General features: G+C 39.1%; 1 protein-coding gene across 1 annotated transcript in view; it reads left to right on the top strand.

The window, feature by feature from the left end:
• khdrbs3 (KH domain containing, RNA binding, signal transduction associated 3) overlaps positions 1 to 14603 on the top strand; it is a 152200-nt gene that overhangs the window by 75889 nt on the left and 61708 nt on the right. Inside the window, exon 3 of the mRNA XM_086280383.1 lies at positions 5807 to 5923. Within this exon, the coding sequence (XP_086136509.1) occupies positions 5807 to 5923 (117 nt within the window). The remainder of the gene's footprint in view (positions 1 to 5806; positions 5924 to 14603) is intronic.

The following is a 14603-nucleotide window of genomic DNA, read 5'->3' as shown; positions in this document are numbered from 1 at the left end:
TTGTGCAATTCTTACAAGTATGTTAGAATATATAGTAAATATTTGATATAATGTTGAGGTCCACTGAGATTTGCACAGTACTCTATAATTTCTCATATTTAGCTACCCAACTTGAGTTCCTTTTGAAGCTAACTACATGATGTGTTTTAGTGGTACTGTATATATTATATCATAAAAAATGACCAAAGTGAAGTGTTACCACAGAACCTAGAAAGGTTTGCCAATTCGCCCACTTGGTAATCCACACCTTATGCTTTTAGCTGTGTCAGTGTTAATCTTCAATACCCATGCTTGGCCTCAAACTTGACCAATTATTTTTGGAAACTAAATGCTTTGGCATTTAAAGCCATTTTTATATAAATGCCCGAGGCCCTAAATATCTTTTCCCCCATCACTGTCTGCCATTTCTCACCCTTTCTGCAGCTCCTTCATTAAACTATGGCTCTGCACTCATAGAAAGAGCAACAAAACCCTCCAAAAAACAGAGAATATTGTTTCCTCTAAAATGATGATCAAAATAACCATTTCAGAATTTGGTTTCCTGCTGATGAGCCTTATATATTCTGTTTTTGTGCTTTTTTTTTGTTTGTTGCAACAAAAAGATCCAATGCAGTGATTGGATACAAAATACAACGTTAATTTGTCTAATTAGTGTAATGTGGTCTTGAAGAGGATGCTGGTGGGGGGATTTCTTCAGGTGTAGACTGTGTGGTTAGCGCAGACTAATGAGACAGTGTGTAGGATCTGAATTCAAACGAAGAGCACCCTGACACGTTTCTCTTTGAGTAGATTCTGTCTCTATTTAAACTGTCCTCTGTAGAAAACACTGTATCTAAATGAAGAAGGGCATTTGTCCTCTCAGCTCAGCAGAAAGCCAGCTTCTCTCTAATTGTGTCCCTTATTCCACTGAGCCTCAATTGCTCTGCCAGCAGAGTAAATTTATGTCTGCATTCATTTCTGTTTCACAGCCCGTCTGATTTTCTCTCCCTGTAAATTAGCTTCTTTTTGCTTTCTGCCTGATGCCCATGTATGCACATTTGATAGGGCTTCTACGCTACACTTGTACACAGTATACACAGCAACGCTTTGTTCCTGATCAGAAAATACTCTTTTCTGCTTGTTCAAGCGTTTTTACCCATCGGTGGGTACACACAGTTGGTAGCCAGAGGACTGAGATATCTGCACAAACATCCCGGACGTCGTGTCCGATACACAACCTGTCAGGAGGAAGGAAAGGGTGCATAAAAGCTTTGGTAATGCGCAAAGATGTCAACTGTGTGATCTGGCTCTGCAAATCATTGTTCAGGAGACGGCACAGCTCAATGATCAAAGCTCCATCCAGGTGGAAATGATGGATGCTCAGGACATCGGTTAAACTCAGCACATTTACAACATTTCCTGACACCCTCTGTTTGCCCTGGTGCCGCTGTCTGCTTTCATCATCCTTTTGTAAACTCGATTCCTTTCGAGGGGGCGCGCGCTTTGTTTGCGTAGATAATTTTGAATTGAATATTCTTCACCTGACAATTCATTTTGTCAGAGTTTTTGTGATGATTGATGCTTGTAGAATAGAATAGAATAATCCTTTAATTGTCCCACAAGGGGAAATTTGGGTGTAACAGCAGCAAGAAAGACACATATACAAACAAACAGTATAGAAGACACAGAACAGAAACATAGACAATTTTTACATATTTACATGAAGGACAATGGTAGTTGGAATTCTTAGTGGTTCTTACTTTTCACGTGACTCTTATGTTCCCCCTTCTGTGTGTATAATAGGGCTGCCACAAACGATTATTTTGATAGTCGACTAGTCACCGATTATTTTTGCGATTAGTCGACTAATCAGATCATCATCCATTAGACGTAAAACTACAGCTTATTGCACCAGCAGCATCTGCTCTTATATAACTATCATTAGCTTACAGCTTTAAGTGTTTAAGGTCTGTGCTAACTAAAAATAAAGACAAGATGATAGTTTATTAAATTTTAATGAAATTTGCAGATTGTTTCGGTGAAGTTTAATAAACTCCTTGCTATCTAAAATATAACAGGACACCGGAGTATATTCTGGAGCATCTCACACTTCTGATGATCAGCTGTCTGCTTGACGTTTATTCAGCTGTGTAAAAACTATAACTTTAATCTCAGACAAACCGATTTACTCAGGAACAAATAAAATACTAAAAAAAAAAAGCCAAACAATAACATTTTAAGTTATCTAAGTGACTCATATATAATTAACCTGAGTAGTGAAAGACGGCGGTGGGTTTGAAAACGATTTGCGGGGAGTCCGGTGTTCTCACGGCGCTAGTGAGCCTTGCCCCCGGCTCGCTAACGAGCTAGTGGGTAACAGACGTCTCTGAAAACGTCGGAGCGCTTTTGAAAATATGTGGTGTCCTGATAAACTGAGCAGATATTTGAGGTTTACACAGCTACATTCTCACCTGAAAATATGTTAAACGTTTATTTTGTGACCCAGAAAGAATAATAAGAGTAACATTAAAACTAACTAGCTGCCGCCATTGTTGGAAACTGCGCTGGGCCGCGCTATGAATTCTGGGACACAGCTTCTTCTTCTTCTTCTTCTTCGGGTTTTAACGGTAGCTGACATCCTTGTACATGCAATGCTGCCATCTTCTGTTTCAGTCCGTTATTACACTCTTAAATCCTGCCACTTATTCCTGCGTCTTTTGTGATCGTACAAAGTTTCAAACGACGCGTCAACTATTAAATCAGTCGTCGACGATTTTGATAGTCGACGTAATCGTGACTAGTCGACAAATCGTGGCAGCCCTAGTGTATAACTGTTGTTTGAGTATATTCTTGGTTTACCTTCTGCTTTGCTTTGAAGTTCAGTTCCTCATGTCCCTGTGGTTTTTACTTTCCTCTTTTATTGCTTTACAGTACCAGTAATAATAATAATAATAATAATAATAATAATAATAATAATAATAATGGATTGGATTTATATAGCACTTTTCAAGGCACCCAAAGCGCTTTACAATACCACTATTCATTCACTCTCGCATTCATACACTGGTGGATGCAAGCTACGGTTGTAGCCACAGCTGCCCTGGGGCAGACTGACAGAAGCGAGGCTGCCATTTCGCGCCATCGGCCCCTCTGGCCAACACCAGTGCCTCATTATCACGCTCATTGAAATTAATGCTCGGCGGTGTGGCCAAAAATGAGTACTCGTGTATTTTTGAAGTATTTGGTCACCCGTTAGACGAAAGCAGAATCACTCTCATTTCTTAAAAACCTCCATTGAACAGTCACCGCTCCTCTCTCAGTCACAAAGTTCTGAGCATCTCTTCTCCTCATCCTCCGTCTGTCTTTACGCTTCTTGAATCTAGCAACAGAGTCCTCCCCAGCTGTTAACAGACTTTTATGCTACCTAGGTAGCTAAGATTACCCAGAAGCCTGTGCGCCTGCACTATGTAACTATGGCACATCTTAGTGTTAAAAATAGTCTCTGTCACAATTGTCTCAGAGTCGTGATATATTTTAGGAGTTGACTCGTCCCAGGCTTGGCCATTGAGGGATGATATTTACTTTAAGTGTACAATCACATCCAGGCACAGGACTCTGTGTAATTACAAAAGCTGGAGGAACACACTGTATCTGAGAGCGGCTGGATTTCAGCCTGGCCGGGATAAAAACCCAGCAGTCAGTTACTGCATTAGAGCGAATCACTAAAGCTTGCTTCTCAAATCCTTCACCCAGGAATTGGCAGGAGCTTCCTAATAAGCACTCGCTTTCAGAACAAAAGGCAGGAGAGATATAGGTGAGGTGTAGAACAAAACTGGCTGTTTTTTTTAACCTCCTGCTCGCTAATTGATGACCTAGATAGTGGAAGGAGACAGCTGTATAACTCACTGTTAAAGGGAAAACATAGGGAGGAGGAGGAGGAATGCATCGTTCCCCTTTTGTCTCTCTGACCATCTTCAGCTGCTGGTGAAATTGTGATGAGGTTCTCTGACTTTGGTAGGTGTCTGTGCACAACACTGGAGATGGCAATGTGTAGCATTTGTGTTTTTGCACTTGAAAAGCAGTGACCTTGTGAAGTGATGTAGCTGCAGAAGCCTTCAATGGCCCAGAAATGCTACACGGAAACATTTATATTCAAATATACCAATCTTTGAGAGAATGTCATCAACTGACAAGGTAAAGCTCATGGGGAGATGTTCTTATGCCTTCATCACCTGCAAAATTAACAATAAATAAAACTGGCTGCCCAAGTTTGTTAATAAAAACTGCACTTAGGATAGAGAGTCATTTCTTCCTTTATATGCTGCCTGTTGGGTTTTTTGGCTAGCTCATTCACATCAAAATCATCTCTCCCAATAAAATGTATCTATTGTATCTATGTATTTCAGGGTTTTTTTTCTATTGCTGTTATTCTATTTTATGTTGAGGGAAAGTTCTTCATGTGGTTGTCTGTTTTTGTTCTTCCCTTGTTGTTTGGAGTTCACCTATGCCTCAGTGTCCCTGTCTCTGGTGCGTGTCTTATATTCCCCCTCAGTCTTTTCTTTGGTACATTGCACTCAGTATTTCCTGCTTTCTTGTCCTACTGGCTTTCTGCATTGGTTGTTAGAAGTTGTTTTTGGTTTTTGTTAAATAGACAATTTCAGTGTTCAGATCAAGATTCAAGCTCGCTTTTTTCCAACCTGGCAGTCTGCGTTGTGTCGAATACTGGTAACAAATCGTAATGTAACATAACATAATATAACATCACTTTGAAATAAAGTTATTGTAGTTAACTGAACTAAGAAGCTAAGAAATAAAACCTGAAAAACATTTTTAGTCACTGAAAAATATGAAGTTGTTTTGAGTTGTTTCAGCTAGAGAATGAAACAAAAACAAAAACAAACTAAAAGTATGTACTTAGAAACATCTCACAGATGTTCCCCATTTTATATTAAAAAAAACCCAAAAGCTGAGACTGAAACAAAAACTAAAGTAAAACGATCTGTTCTAGTCACAAGGAGATGCTACTACTGAGCCTGTGTAAACCAGTGTGTCTCTGGTTTGGGGGAAAATGGTCAAGAATCATATCTGAAAGATGACAATGAAAGTTTGCAGAAATCAACTTTTAAGATGAATAAAAGACAATAATTTTGAAAAGAAAATAATTTCTAAGAGTTTATTTGATAACATGCAACAAGCTTATTGCCCAAAGAGATGTATGTACTGTATAGAGGTGAGGTTTCCGGTGGGGATGGTGTGGAAATCCTTACTCGGTTTCTTCCACTCCTCTCTTACAGTTTCCTGACTCCAGGTCACCTTTTCCCAGATTTTCACCTTCAGCTTCCAAACCTTGCTGGAGGAGGTCCCGTGTTTTATTTACAGATAAAGAAGTCCTGCATTATTTTCTGGAAGTGTTGATCTTTTCGGCAGTTTAGTAATTATGAGATATGAAACATGTGTATGCCAACTTCATCACTGATATTTTTACCGTGGTGTTTGTGCCACTCCTGAAACCGAACCTTGCAACAGTGCCTTTTGAATGTCATGTGCTATTATTCTTTTTTTGAAGACTTTTGGCCGGAGCCACACAGCTTTTTCTTGTGCTATAAAATTACAGCCCATGAAAAGGTGACCTTGTGAACCTCAGATAAGACATCTCAGAAATGCTTCCTCAGTGATTTTATCAAAATATGAAAGAGGAAAACCACTGATAAGTTTTCATTAGCTTCAATCTGTGGTTGAGCCACATGCGACTGACATAAAAGTCTTTGCTCTTTATCTCAAACACACAGATTCTGACTGATCCGTGCTCTCTTGCTCTCTGTTGCAGTTTAACTTTGTTGGCAAACTCCTCGGGCCACGCGGGAACTCGTTAAAGAGACTACAGGAGGACACTCTCACAAAGATGTCAATTCTCGGTAAAGGATCCATGAGAGACAAAGAGAAGGTAACCCTCCAGTCGGTTATTTCATTTGTATTCGTGCTTGCCTTGCTCCTTTTGCTCTCTTTCACCTCCAACCCATTTTAACTTGCTCTGCTGTTACTCTTAAAAAAGATTTGAAGTGAACAGGATATAACCTTAGAGTTAAGCAATGCCTCCCATAGAAAAGGGGGAATGTGAGGAGCCCATCTTCTTCATTTCATAAAATGACATGAAACAACTTTGTCTTATTGTCTCAGCTTTGCTCAACTTTTTTTTGGCCTCCCAGAGACATTGTAAGCTTTTTATATGCACACCCACTTAGATTCAGTGGCACTGAAATTTCCAAAATATCTTTCAGCTTATCAGAGCCAAGGCGAAGGATTGTGGATTTAGACAAGTCAAGAATAATTTAATCATTTCTAAAGAACTGCATGTACCAAGACCAACAGTTCAAATTGTTGTGCAAGTTACTGAGGAGTTTAACCACTTGACTAAGATCTGAAAGTTTTAAAGGTTTAAATGGTGTGAAATAACCCATAAACCGGCAAGGAATAGGCCTGGAACACCTGTGTCACTGTGTACAGTTGAATGAGGTTATCATTGCCATAGACTGAGAAGCTGTTGCCCAAGGAAGAAGCCTCTATGCAAGAGATGTGTAACTGATTACATGGACAAAGAAAAAACCTTCTCGAGGAAAGTTTTTATGGTCAGATGAGGCAAAGATTAAATTGTTTGGCCACAATAACAAGAAGTTATTGTATGAGTAAAGCTGAGGTGATATAAAGCAAACTGCTGCTAGAATTATCCCCTGGGTTTCTGGCTACATTGCATCCGTCACAAGTCAGTTCCCTGTGTTCAGACTACCTCAGAATTCTGATAGTACTGCATATATTTTTTCATGATATAAAGGTGTCATGTTATAATATCAATGATGCATCGACATTATGACTTAGCATTCCACAACAGTAAGACCAGCTCAGACATGTTTGACAGCAAAAGCTTCGTCAGCCTCTGACGATTTAGAAAAAAGGGAGCTACTTCAACAACCTCCAACAAAGCACAAGACTTTAAAAAATATATAAAGTATATTTCAGTAAACTAAAGTGAGGAAATTGTTCCCACTAAATGTGGAAGCAACAACCAGGCTCTGAACGCACCGGAGGAGGAGATGCTAGCAGCTGGTGGTGTGATCCAAACAAATGACTCCACCGAGCATCGCTGCAGCACTCACTAGTTGCTTTCCGTATGACAGGGAGCGCAAACGATGGAGGGAAATTACTGATGTGGGCTCATGGTGGTAAAAGCAGCTGGATAAAAAGCTCGACCTAAGACACAAAATCCCAGGTGGAAAATATTTTTCAGTTATGTAACATTATTGTGCAGGTTCCAGAGAGTTTGAAGGATACGCGGCTTTAGTTATTGTTATTGTCAAACTAAAGTGGCTAGATATTATTTTCACTTAAAATTCCCATTGAAAACACTACTTTGGCTACTCTTCGGTTTGCATTTGACTGACAATAGGTCACTATTTTGTACTATTGTACTAAAGTGCTGCTTTTACTTGCACCTTGTGGCAACAGATTTACACGTTGAATTAAATAGTGTGTCATTTGAGACAGTAGCTGATTGCAGGGTGGAGAACGCCCTGCCTTTTGTTTGCTCTAATAAATGCTGCTCCTGCAAGCTGCAGTCACCAATAAAACATTCAATATTCTTTTCTGCATCGTCAGAAACATAATTATCACTAAATTCCTTGAAATATTATGATAAAATACGCTGAAATTTGATCGACCTGATAAAAATGACTGAAAATAAGTAGCCTGTGCTTCACAGTGGCACGACAGCAACAGCCATAACTTAGCTATCAGTTTAAAGCTGCAGAATCAGCCTCACAGGTTAGGTTTTATAGTATTTCTACTACATTAACCATAAGTATGCATGCAAGATGGATAAAGCACCTAAGTGCACTGAGAGTTCAAAAGGTGAATGTAGATTTTAGTATAAAGAGCTTTGGGTGGTCAGTAAGAAGTTTTAAGATGCAATTTGCTAAGAGACAATGAATTCAGATATTAGGTTCACCCTGTGTATATTTTTGACCCTGTGCTTATTTTAGAAAATTCAAAAGAAAAAAAATAGTCCATCAAATTCTTTTTTTTTTTTTTTTTAAAGATCTGTCTTCACATCCATAATTATGTGACTATACAAATGCAACTGTACATAGCTGTAAATAATAGGTGGCCATTAATGAGTGCCTATAAAATTAAAACTACGTTTTTGCATAATTGTTAATCCCTTCCACTTATTTAATCTAAATATAAAATATACGTGGTTTACAATCACAGAAAACAAACATAATGAGTCTTTTTTAAGGAGTCAATTAACCCTCTGAGGTCTACGTCATCATCATCAGTAACAATGCTAACCCTAGCTACGCGTTTTTAAGTCAACTAAAAAATTCCTTTTTTAAAAAAAAAAGAAGTAATTATTGATGGTTGTCAGTAAAGAATTAGCATGGGGTGACTGATCAGTAATGAAACCTTTATTTTAAAATGACAGTAAGATTGAATAATAATAACAAAAGCACAGTGTGGTATATACAGTTTTATATGTGCAGGTGAGAATATCAGCTGCAATAATTATCTAATATCATTCACATCACACTTACTAAGGCTTTCAAATAGAATCACAGGGAGTGTTTTTAATAAAAGAAGTTTTTCCTTTTTCATTTTCTTTTCGTTCTAAATTGGAAGACGCTGATCTGAAAATGTATAAGTGTGTTTGTCTCAGATCACCCCCCGTATCTACAATCTCTGCTTGATTGACAGCTCTCAGGTCACCTAGGCTCCATTGGAGAAATGCAAAAACAACTATGTCTGGAAAACAAATTTCAAAAGTTTATGGAAATGGGAATGATCTTGGGGATCACCAAATACGCCTGACATCTTTCAAAGCATACTTCGTCTCTCTCGTAGCGTGTAAAACACATGCAGTCAAATCAGCAAGCACACAGGAAAAAACACTCTTTCTGGATTTATGGGTTTGTTTTCATAGAAATTTTGAGTCTTTGTGAAGATTCGAACCAAACTTCATGGGAAGAAAAAAGATTTTGTGAAGAGGGTATAGCTTGAAATTTCAAACACAATCCAGTTTAATGACTTCTATCATCCCCGATCATGTCCACACATAAAGAGAGGATATAAATGGCTCTAACAGAAGATCCTTAGCAGCCGGATTGATTGCACACAGGAGTGTTTAACTGGGAATAAATCGACTTCTCTTGGCTTGTCTGTGTCTCCTCTCCCCCTCTGTTTGTCAGAGGTGATTTGTTGATGGCGATGACTCTTGCTATCATACAGCACATTCTTTTTGATTACTGTGATCAATAGTCTTTGATGGTACACTCCTCTCGAGTAGGTGGGAGAAAAGATCTGTTATGGCGATATGCTGACCTCGGCAGCCCTCAACTGTCTACGTAGAACCGCTGTGGGATTTATTCCTGACAGCTTTCTGTCAGGGACGCTCCTCAAGCTAGTGCTTCCTCTCTTTTTTCAGGTGAGGGATATACCGTTGCTGCAAAATGAATACTTCATGTTGAGCTGGTTGCTGACTCTCTGTTTTCAGCTTCACAGTGTGTGTCATTGTAGTTTTGTGCCCTTGCGCGGGTCAGGGTGCTGGGCTACTGCAGAGCAAAGAGAGACCCCCGAAGGCTTTTTCTAGACAAGTGAAAACAAAGTTGTCTTATCTGTACAGACACGCCGAGTGAAGAACCGCTTCCTTTAAGGACACATTTCTATTTATAATGATAAAATGCATACTGCACCATACCTCTGGGTTACATATGACCGACAGGAAAGGTGATAATATACCGTTTTCACCCCATGGAAATGTAATTGTAGACTTGCTTCTTGGGGGGTGAAACTAGACAATGCTTAGTTCATTTGCTTTTAAGCTCTTACATGTGGCAGAGACACTGCAAGAACTGCTATAACTACACAAATGTTTGCTGCAGATCCTTGATGTGCTCACAAGAACGTGAGTCCCGAGAAGCTGGAAGGAGCCAGAGCAGCCGGGAGTCACCGCTCCAGCTTACAGCAGTTCAGTTGTCCTGCTGCTGTCAGAGCAGGATGATGTAAAGTCATCTGTGTTTCCCACCCTCTTCTCATTAGCACCGTGATTAACTCATCCATTTTCCTCCCTGGGAACTGTGCTCACTCTTTAATTTTCCTAAAAGATAAAACAGTCGCAATTCCTTTGTTTCACTTTTAGTAAGCTCTGCATCAGGATTAATAAGCAAGCTGTTACTCTGCTCCACCACCAACACTACATGGCTAATCATTCCACAATTCATTAACAAGTTAACATGATGAACCACTTAATCATATAAACTCGTAGATTAAATGTGGAAGATAACGTTGAGTTCAACAGCATTTTGCTACAGTTTATTTCTACCTATAGTTGTTTTCATTGATTGATAGTTTTATTTATTTGAAACACACTAAGTAGCACAGTAATTTTAGAGCCTTTTGGTACAGTTTTCTGTGATGTTGTATTGTCACCGTGGCCTCTGCAGAGTCAGCCAATTCGCTGAGCTTACCTTGTTTTTTGGTTAGACTTGCCAAAGCATTGTGCAGTAGACTCTGTAGACTTATATGATTTATTTTGCTCTGTATTGTACCCTAGTGTTCTAAAAACCCTGCAAGACGCTTTGGGTTAGAGTGCTTAAACACTATATAGCAAAATAAAGCCACGATTTTAAATAAACGTAAGGTCACATATAAAGTCATCCTGTTGTTCACTCACAGAACTGGACTTTTAAACGGGAAATCTAGCTGGCATCTTAACCTCCTAGGACCTGGCATCCACATATGTGGACATCACATTTTGGGTTGTCTAGACCAAAATACTCAATTTTGCTCTACAAGGGCCTGATATCCACTTACGAGGACATTATACTGCTACTGGGCAATCGAAATTTACAACGAATGTCTTCATATGTGGATTTCATTTCTCCCAGAAACAAAAATCAGGTATAAAACAAACTGCTAATTCTTTGTTTTTACATTCATCAGGTCCAAATCAACCCAAATATTGAAGAGAAATTAAAAATGCATGACATGACACTCCATCTAGTGTTCAGAAGATGTTTGCAACCCCTGACAATAACAGAATCAGGGCATCTAAATTTTATGGGAGCTTCAGAGAGGCACACGCTCCCAGTTTGGGGGGACTGAGGCGGTGTTGGGAGAAAGATCTGGGTATCCAGATCTCAGAGGACAGTTGGAAGATGCTGATCTCATCATGGTATGTCTGCTCACCTGAAACACAGTCTCAACTTATCCAGTACAAGTTGCTCCACAGAAACTATTGGACACCCAGTAAATTAGTCAGGTTGAAGCTCGCAGATAAAGACATTTGTTGGAAATGTCAGCAGGAAGTCGGGACTCTAGTTCATATGTTGTATACATGTCGGAAAAATGATTATTTGTGGGATGGGATCATCAACTTGGTGAATGATATTTTTAAACTTAATCTTTCTAAATCTCCAGCTATATGCGTCCTGGGCCTACTACCTGACGATAACATTCTCTCAAAAAAACAGAGATTGTGGATGCGTCTGGCTTTTATAACTGGTTGCAGGGTAATTCTTAGGCATTGGAAGTCATCCAGCCCCTGTTCTTTCAAGGAATGGACCGAACAAATGTCTAGGATGGCATCATATGAACGGGTTATGTATAGAATGAAGGGAAGAGAAGATATTTTTGAGCAGGTCTGGGGTCCCTTTTTGCGGTACATTGACAATGTCTCTTAGACATTATGATAAATGGTCTCTTAGAGGGATATTTCATGTGTCATTGGTATTTTGGTTGTTGTCTTTTTTTTTTTTTTTTTTTTTTTTTTTTTTTTGCACCAGGGGGTTTTACCCTTATTCGTTTTTGTTTTTGCTGATGTTCTCCAGGAGGCGGTGTATTATTTTGTTTCTCCTGGGTTTTATTTATTTTATTTATTTATTTATTTATGTAATTTTTTTTTTTTTTTTTTTTTTTTTTTTGGTGTGTTGTTTGTTTGCTTGTCTTAGTTTGTTTGTTTGTTTAGAAATGGACAGAGAACTGACAGTATGATTATTGCAGTTGTATATTTATTTATTAATGTTTCTGTCCATCCAAAAATATTAATAAAAAAAAAAAAAAAAAAAAAAAAAAAAATGCATGACATGAAAGAGTTCGGGTCTTAGGAGGTTAAAGTGAATTGAAAAGGTACTTTCAAAAAAAGTAGCTGCAACTCACTCACTTTGAATGCTAATTGGTTCAAGCTAACTCTTGCTCAGCTCGCATGATGTCTGGCAGGATGGACTGTAGCAATCTTGCTCTCATGAGAAACCAGCTGCTTGCAAGGTAAGGCCTCATGCTTTACGCTTGCTCTTTCCTCAGTTCATTCATTCCTTTATATAAAAAAAAAAAACAACAGCAACCAAAAAACAGTCTGGCTTCAAATAATTTTTAGTGACAACAGCATTTCCAAGCAATCAAGCTAAGGTTAGCTGGTAGCTGCAAATTTGTTTTTATTTTTACTTTTTATTTTTTGTTTTTTTAATCCATGCTATCAGGTTAGCGATCATCAGCTAACATTAATCAAAAGAAAGCTAGTTTTATGTGCCTCAATGGCAACGTGAACATCAGAATGAGAATAATGATGGATCATTTGGTTCCTGGTGTAAAATTGGTGCCCTGTGTTTGTTATTTAGATAAATATTGCAGCATGTTCCTTTTGTTTAGGAGTTTAGCTGCGTGTTGACTGGTCAAATATGTGAATATATTGCCCGATAATTATGTTAGGTAAAATTCCACGTAGTTATGGTAAATATCCTCTTCTTAACTACTCACCCAAATTGTAGTCGCGGGGTACTGGACCCTGTCAGAGCTGTGGCGAGTGGCGGGGTACACAGTCTAGACCAGGGCTAAATTAACAGACCTTATCTAGCCATAAAACTGCTTGTAAATTAACTGTTAAATTAATTTTAATCTTTGTACTTTTCTTACACTCTTTTGTAATACTTTTGCTACAACGTGTCCACTTCAATTACTTCTTGATTGTGAGATTTAAAATTTACTGTGATGCTGCACAGAGGCAAAATTACAAAAACTCACCAATTCAGAGAACTGAGGACATGTCGGTCTAACTTGGCTTTCAACAGTATTAGGAGATATTTAGAGTGACAATGGTGAAAATACTAGAAAATGTTCCTATGTAAAGCAAAGAGAACCAGACATTCAGCAGCAGATTTCAGAGATCTGGAGGTTAAGATACTAGCTGGTTCAAATCATTTCAGGAACTTTAAATGAGATAGAATAATCTTCAAATCATTTCAAACTTCCCTGGTAACCAGTAATAGAAAACCAGTACGGCAGAGATAAGCTCTCACTCTTTTTGGCTAAGGCGGTGCGCCTTTATGCTGTGAGACGGCTATTGTTGGGAGACACATTTCCTCAGACTATATGTAAGTACACGTTTGTCACGTTAAAGAAGAAATCTGGTGTGTCTACTTTGGTTGTCAGAAGTGCAGATGAGTAAGGCTGATAGAGCTGTGTAGTTCACCCCACCTGTCACACACACAGAATAATAGAATTTTTCACTGTCTGTTCGTGAATATTTCATTTGAATGTGAATTTCAATTCCAAGCTTGGTGTTATTTTTTACCACTAAGCTCCTGCTGCTGGAGTTCCTACGTCCACAGTGTTGTGTGGCCTCGTGTTACCAGGGTGAACAGCTTTCAATAAGCAGATTTACAGAGGAAGAAAATGTAAACAGAAGGAAGACGCTGCCTATAGATATAAAAAGCCGACAGCCGTATTCTCCTGCTGTGGGCTGCTGAGCTGCTATAGGACTCTGCTGCATCACTTATGCGTCTCATCAGCCCTGAGAAAGGCCACCTAATGTATGAAAACTACTACAATATCATATGCATTTGATGTGGCCACCATCCACGAGGTGTAACAATGACACTGCATGTTAAATGGACTGTTAAGACAGAGTATTCGGAAAAAGAACAGTTTTTAAATAGAAAGTCCTCAGATGACACGCCCTAGACTTTTTTTTAAGTTAAAAGAACTTCGATAATGATTGTTTTTCATATGTTTTTTCATGCAAATATACTAAGAAGCACATGAAAGGGAAGAGGAGAGACAGATCTGTGAGCAGTTGCCTCTTTCCAACACCCCGCTCACACTCCCTGCACAACACCGGCAGCTCCGGCAGCTCTGGTGCTATGAGCAAAGGAGCCCTCTGCTCGTAAAGCACAGATTTATGGGTGAAATTAACATATCATTAACATACCACAGGCACTCTTAAAAGAAGGTTATTTATAATTAGGTGACATCAGAGACACTGGTTTGCGTGACGCTGGAAAGAGAGAGAGAGAGAAGGGAGACGAGGAAGCTGCCACCATTGGAAGTGCCCTAGAGAAGCCTTTTTCTCTTCTCTTTTTTTCATTGAAAGGGAAAAACTGGGACGCCAAACCTGTTGTTTCCTTTGTGCGATGCGGTCAGAGACATTTGGGGTTTTTTGCTGTCCTATTTCTCGCTATCAATAACACGATACTGGCCTGTTTCTGTCTGGTCTGAATGGCCTGTGCGGCCCCTCTGTTTACACGTTATACTTTTCTGTTGCAGCATGAATGCGCTGTGCTCTCGCAGGCTCGTGGCAGAGA

Source organism: Aulonocara sp. 'chitande type north' Nkhata Bay, linkage group LG22 (genome assembly GCF_057382095.1).
Source record: "Aulonocara sp. 'chitande type north' Nkhata Bay isolate Kocher_YH1m ecotype deep benthic linkage group LG22, A_spYH_male_GT1.1, whole genome shotgun sequence".
NCBI classification, from domain to species: domain Eukaryota; kingdom Metazoa; phylum Chordata; class Actinopteri; order Cichliformes; family Cichlidae; genus Aulonocara; species Aulonocara sp. 'chitande type north' Nkhata Bay.
This window is presented reverse-complemented; position numbering and strand designations above follow the sequence as displayed.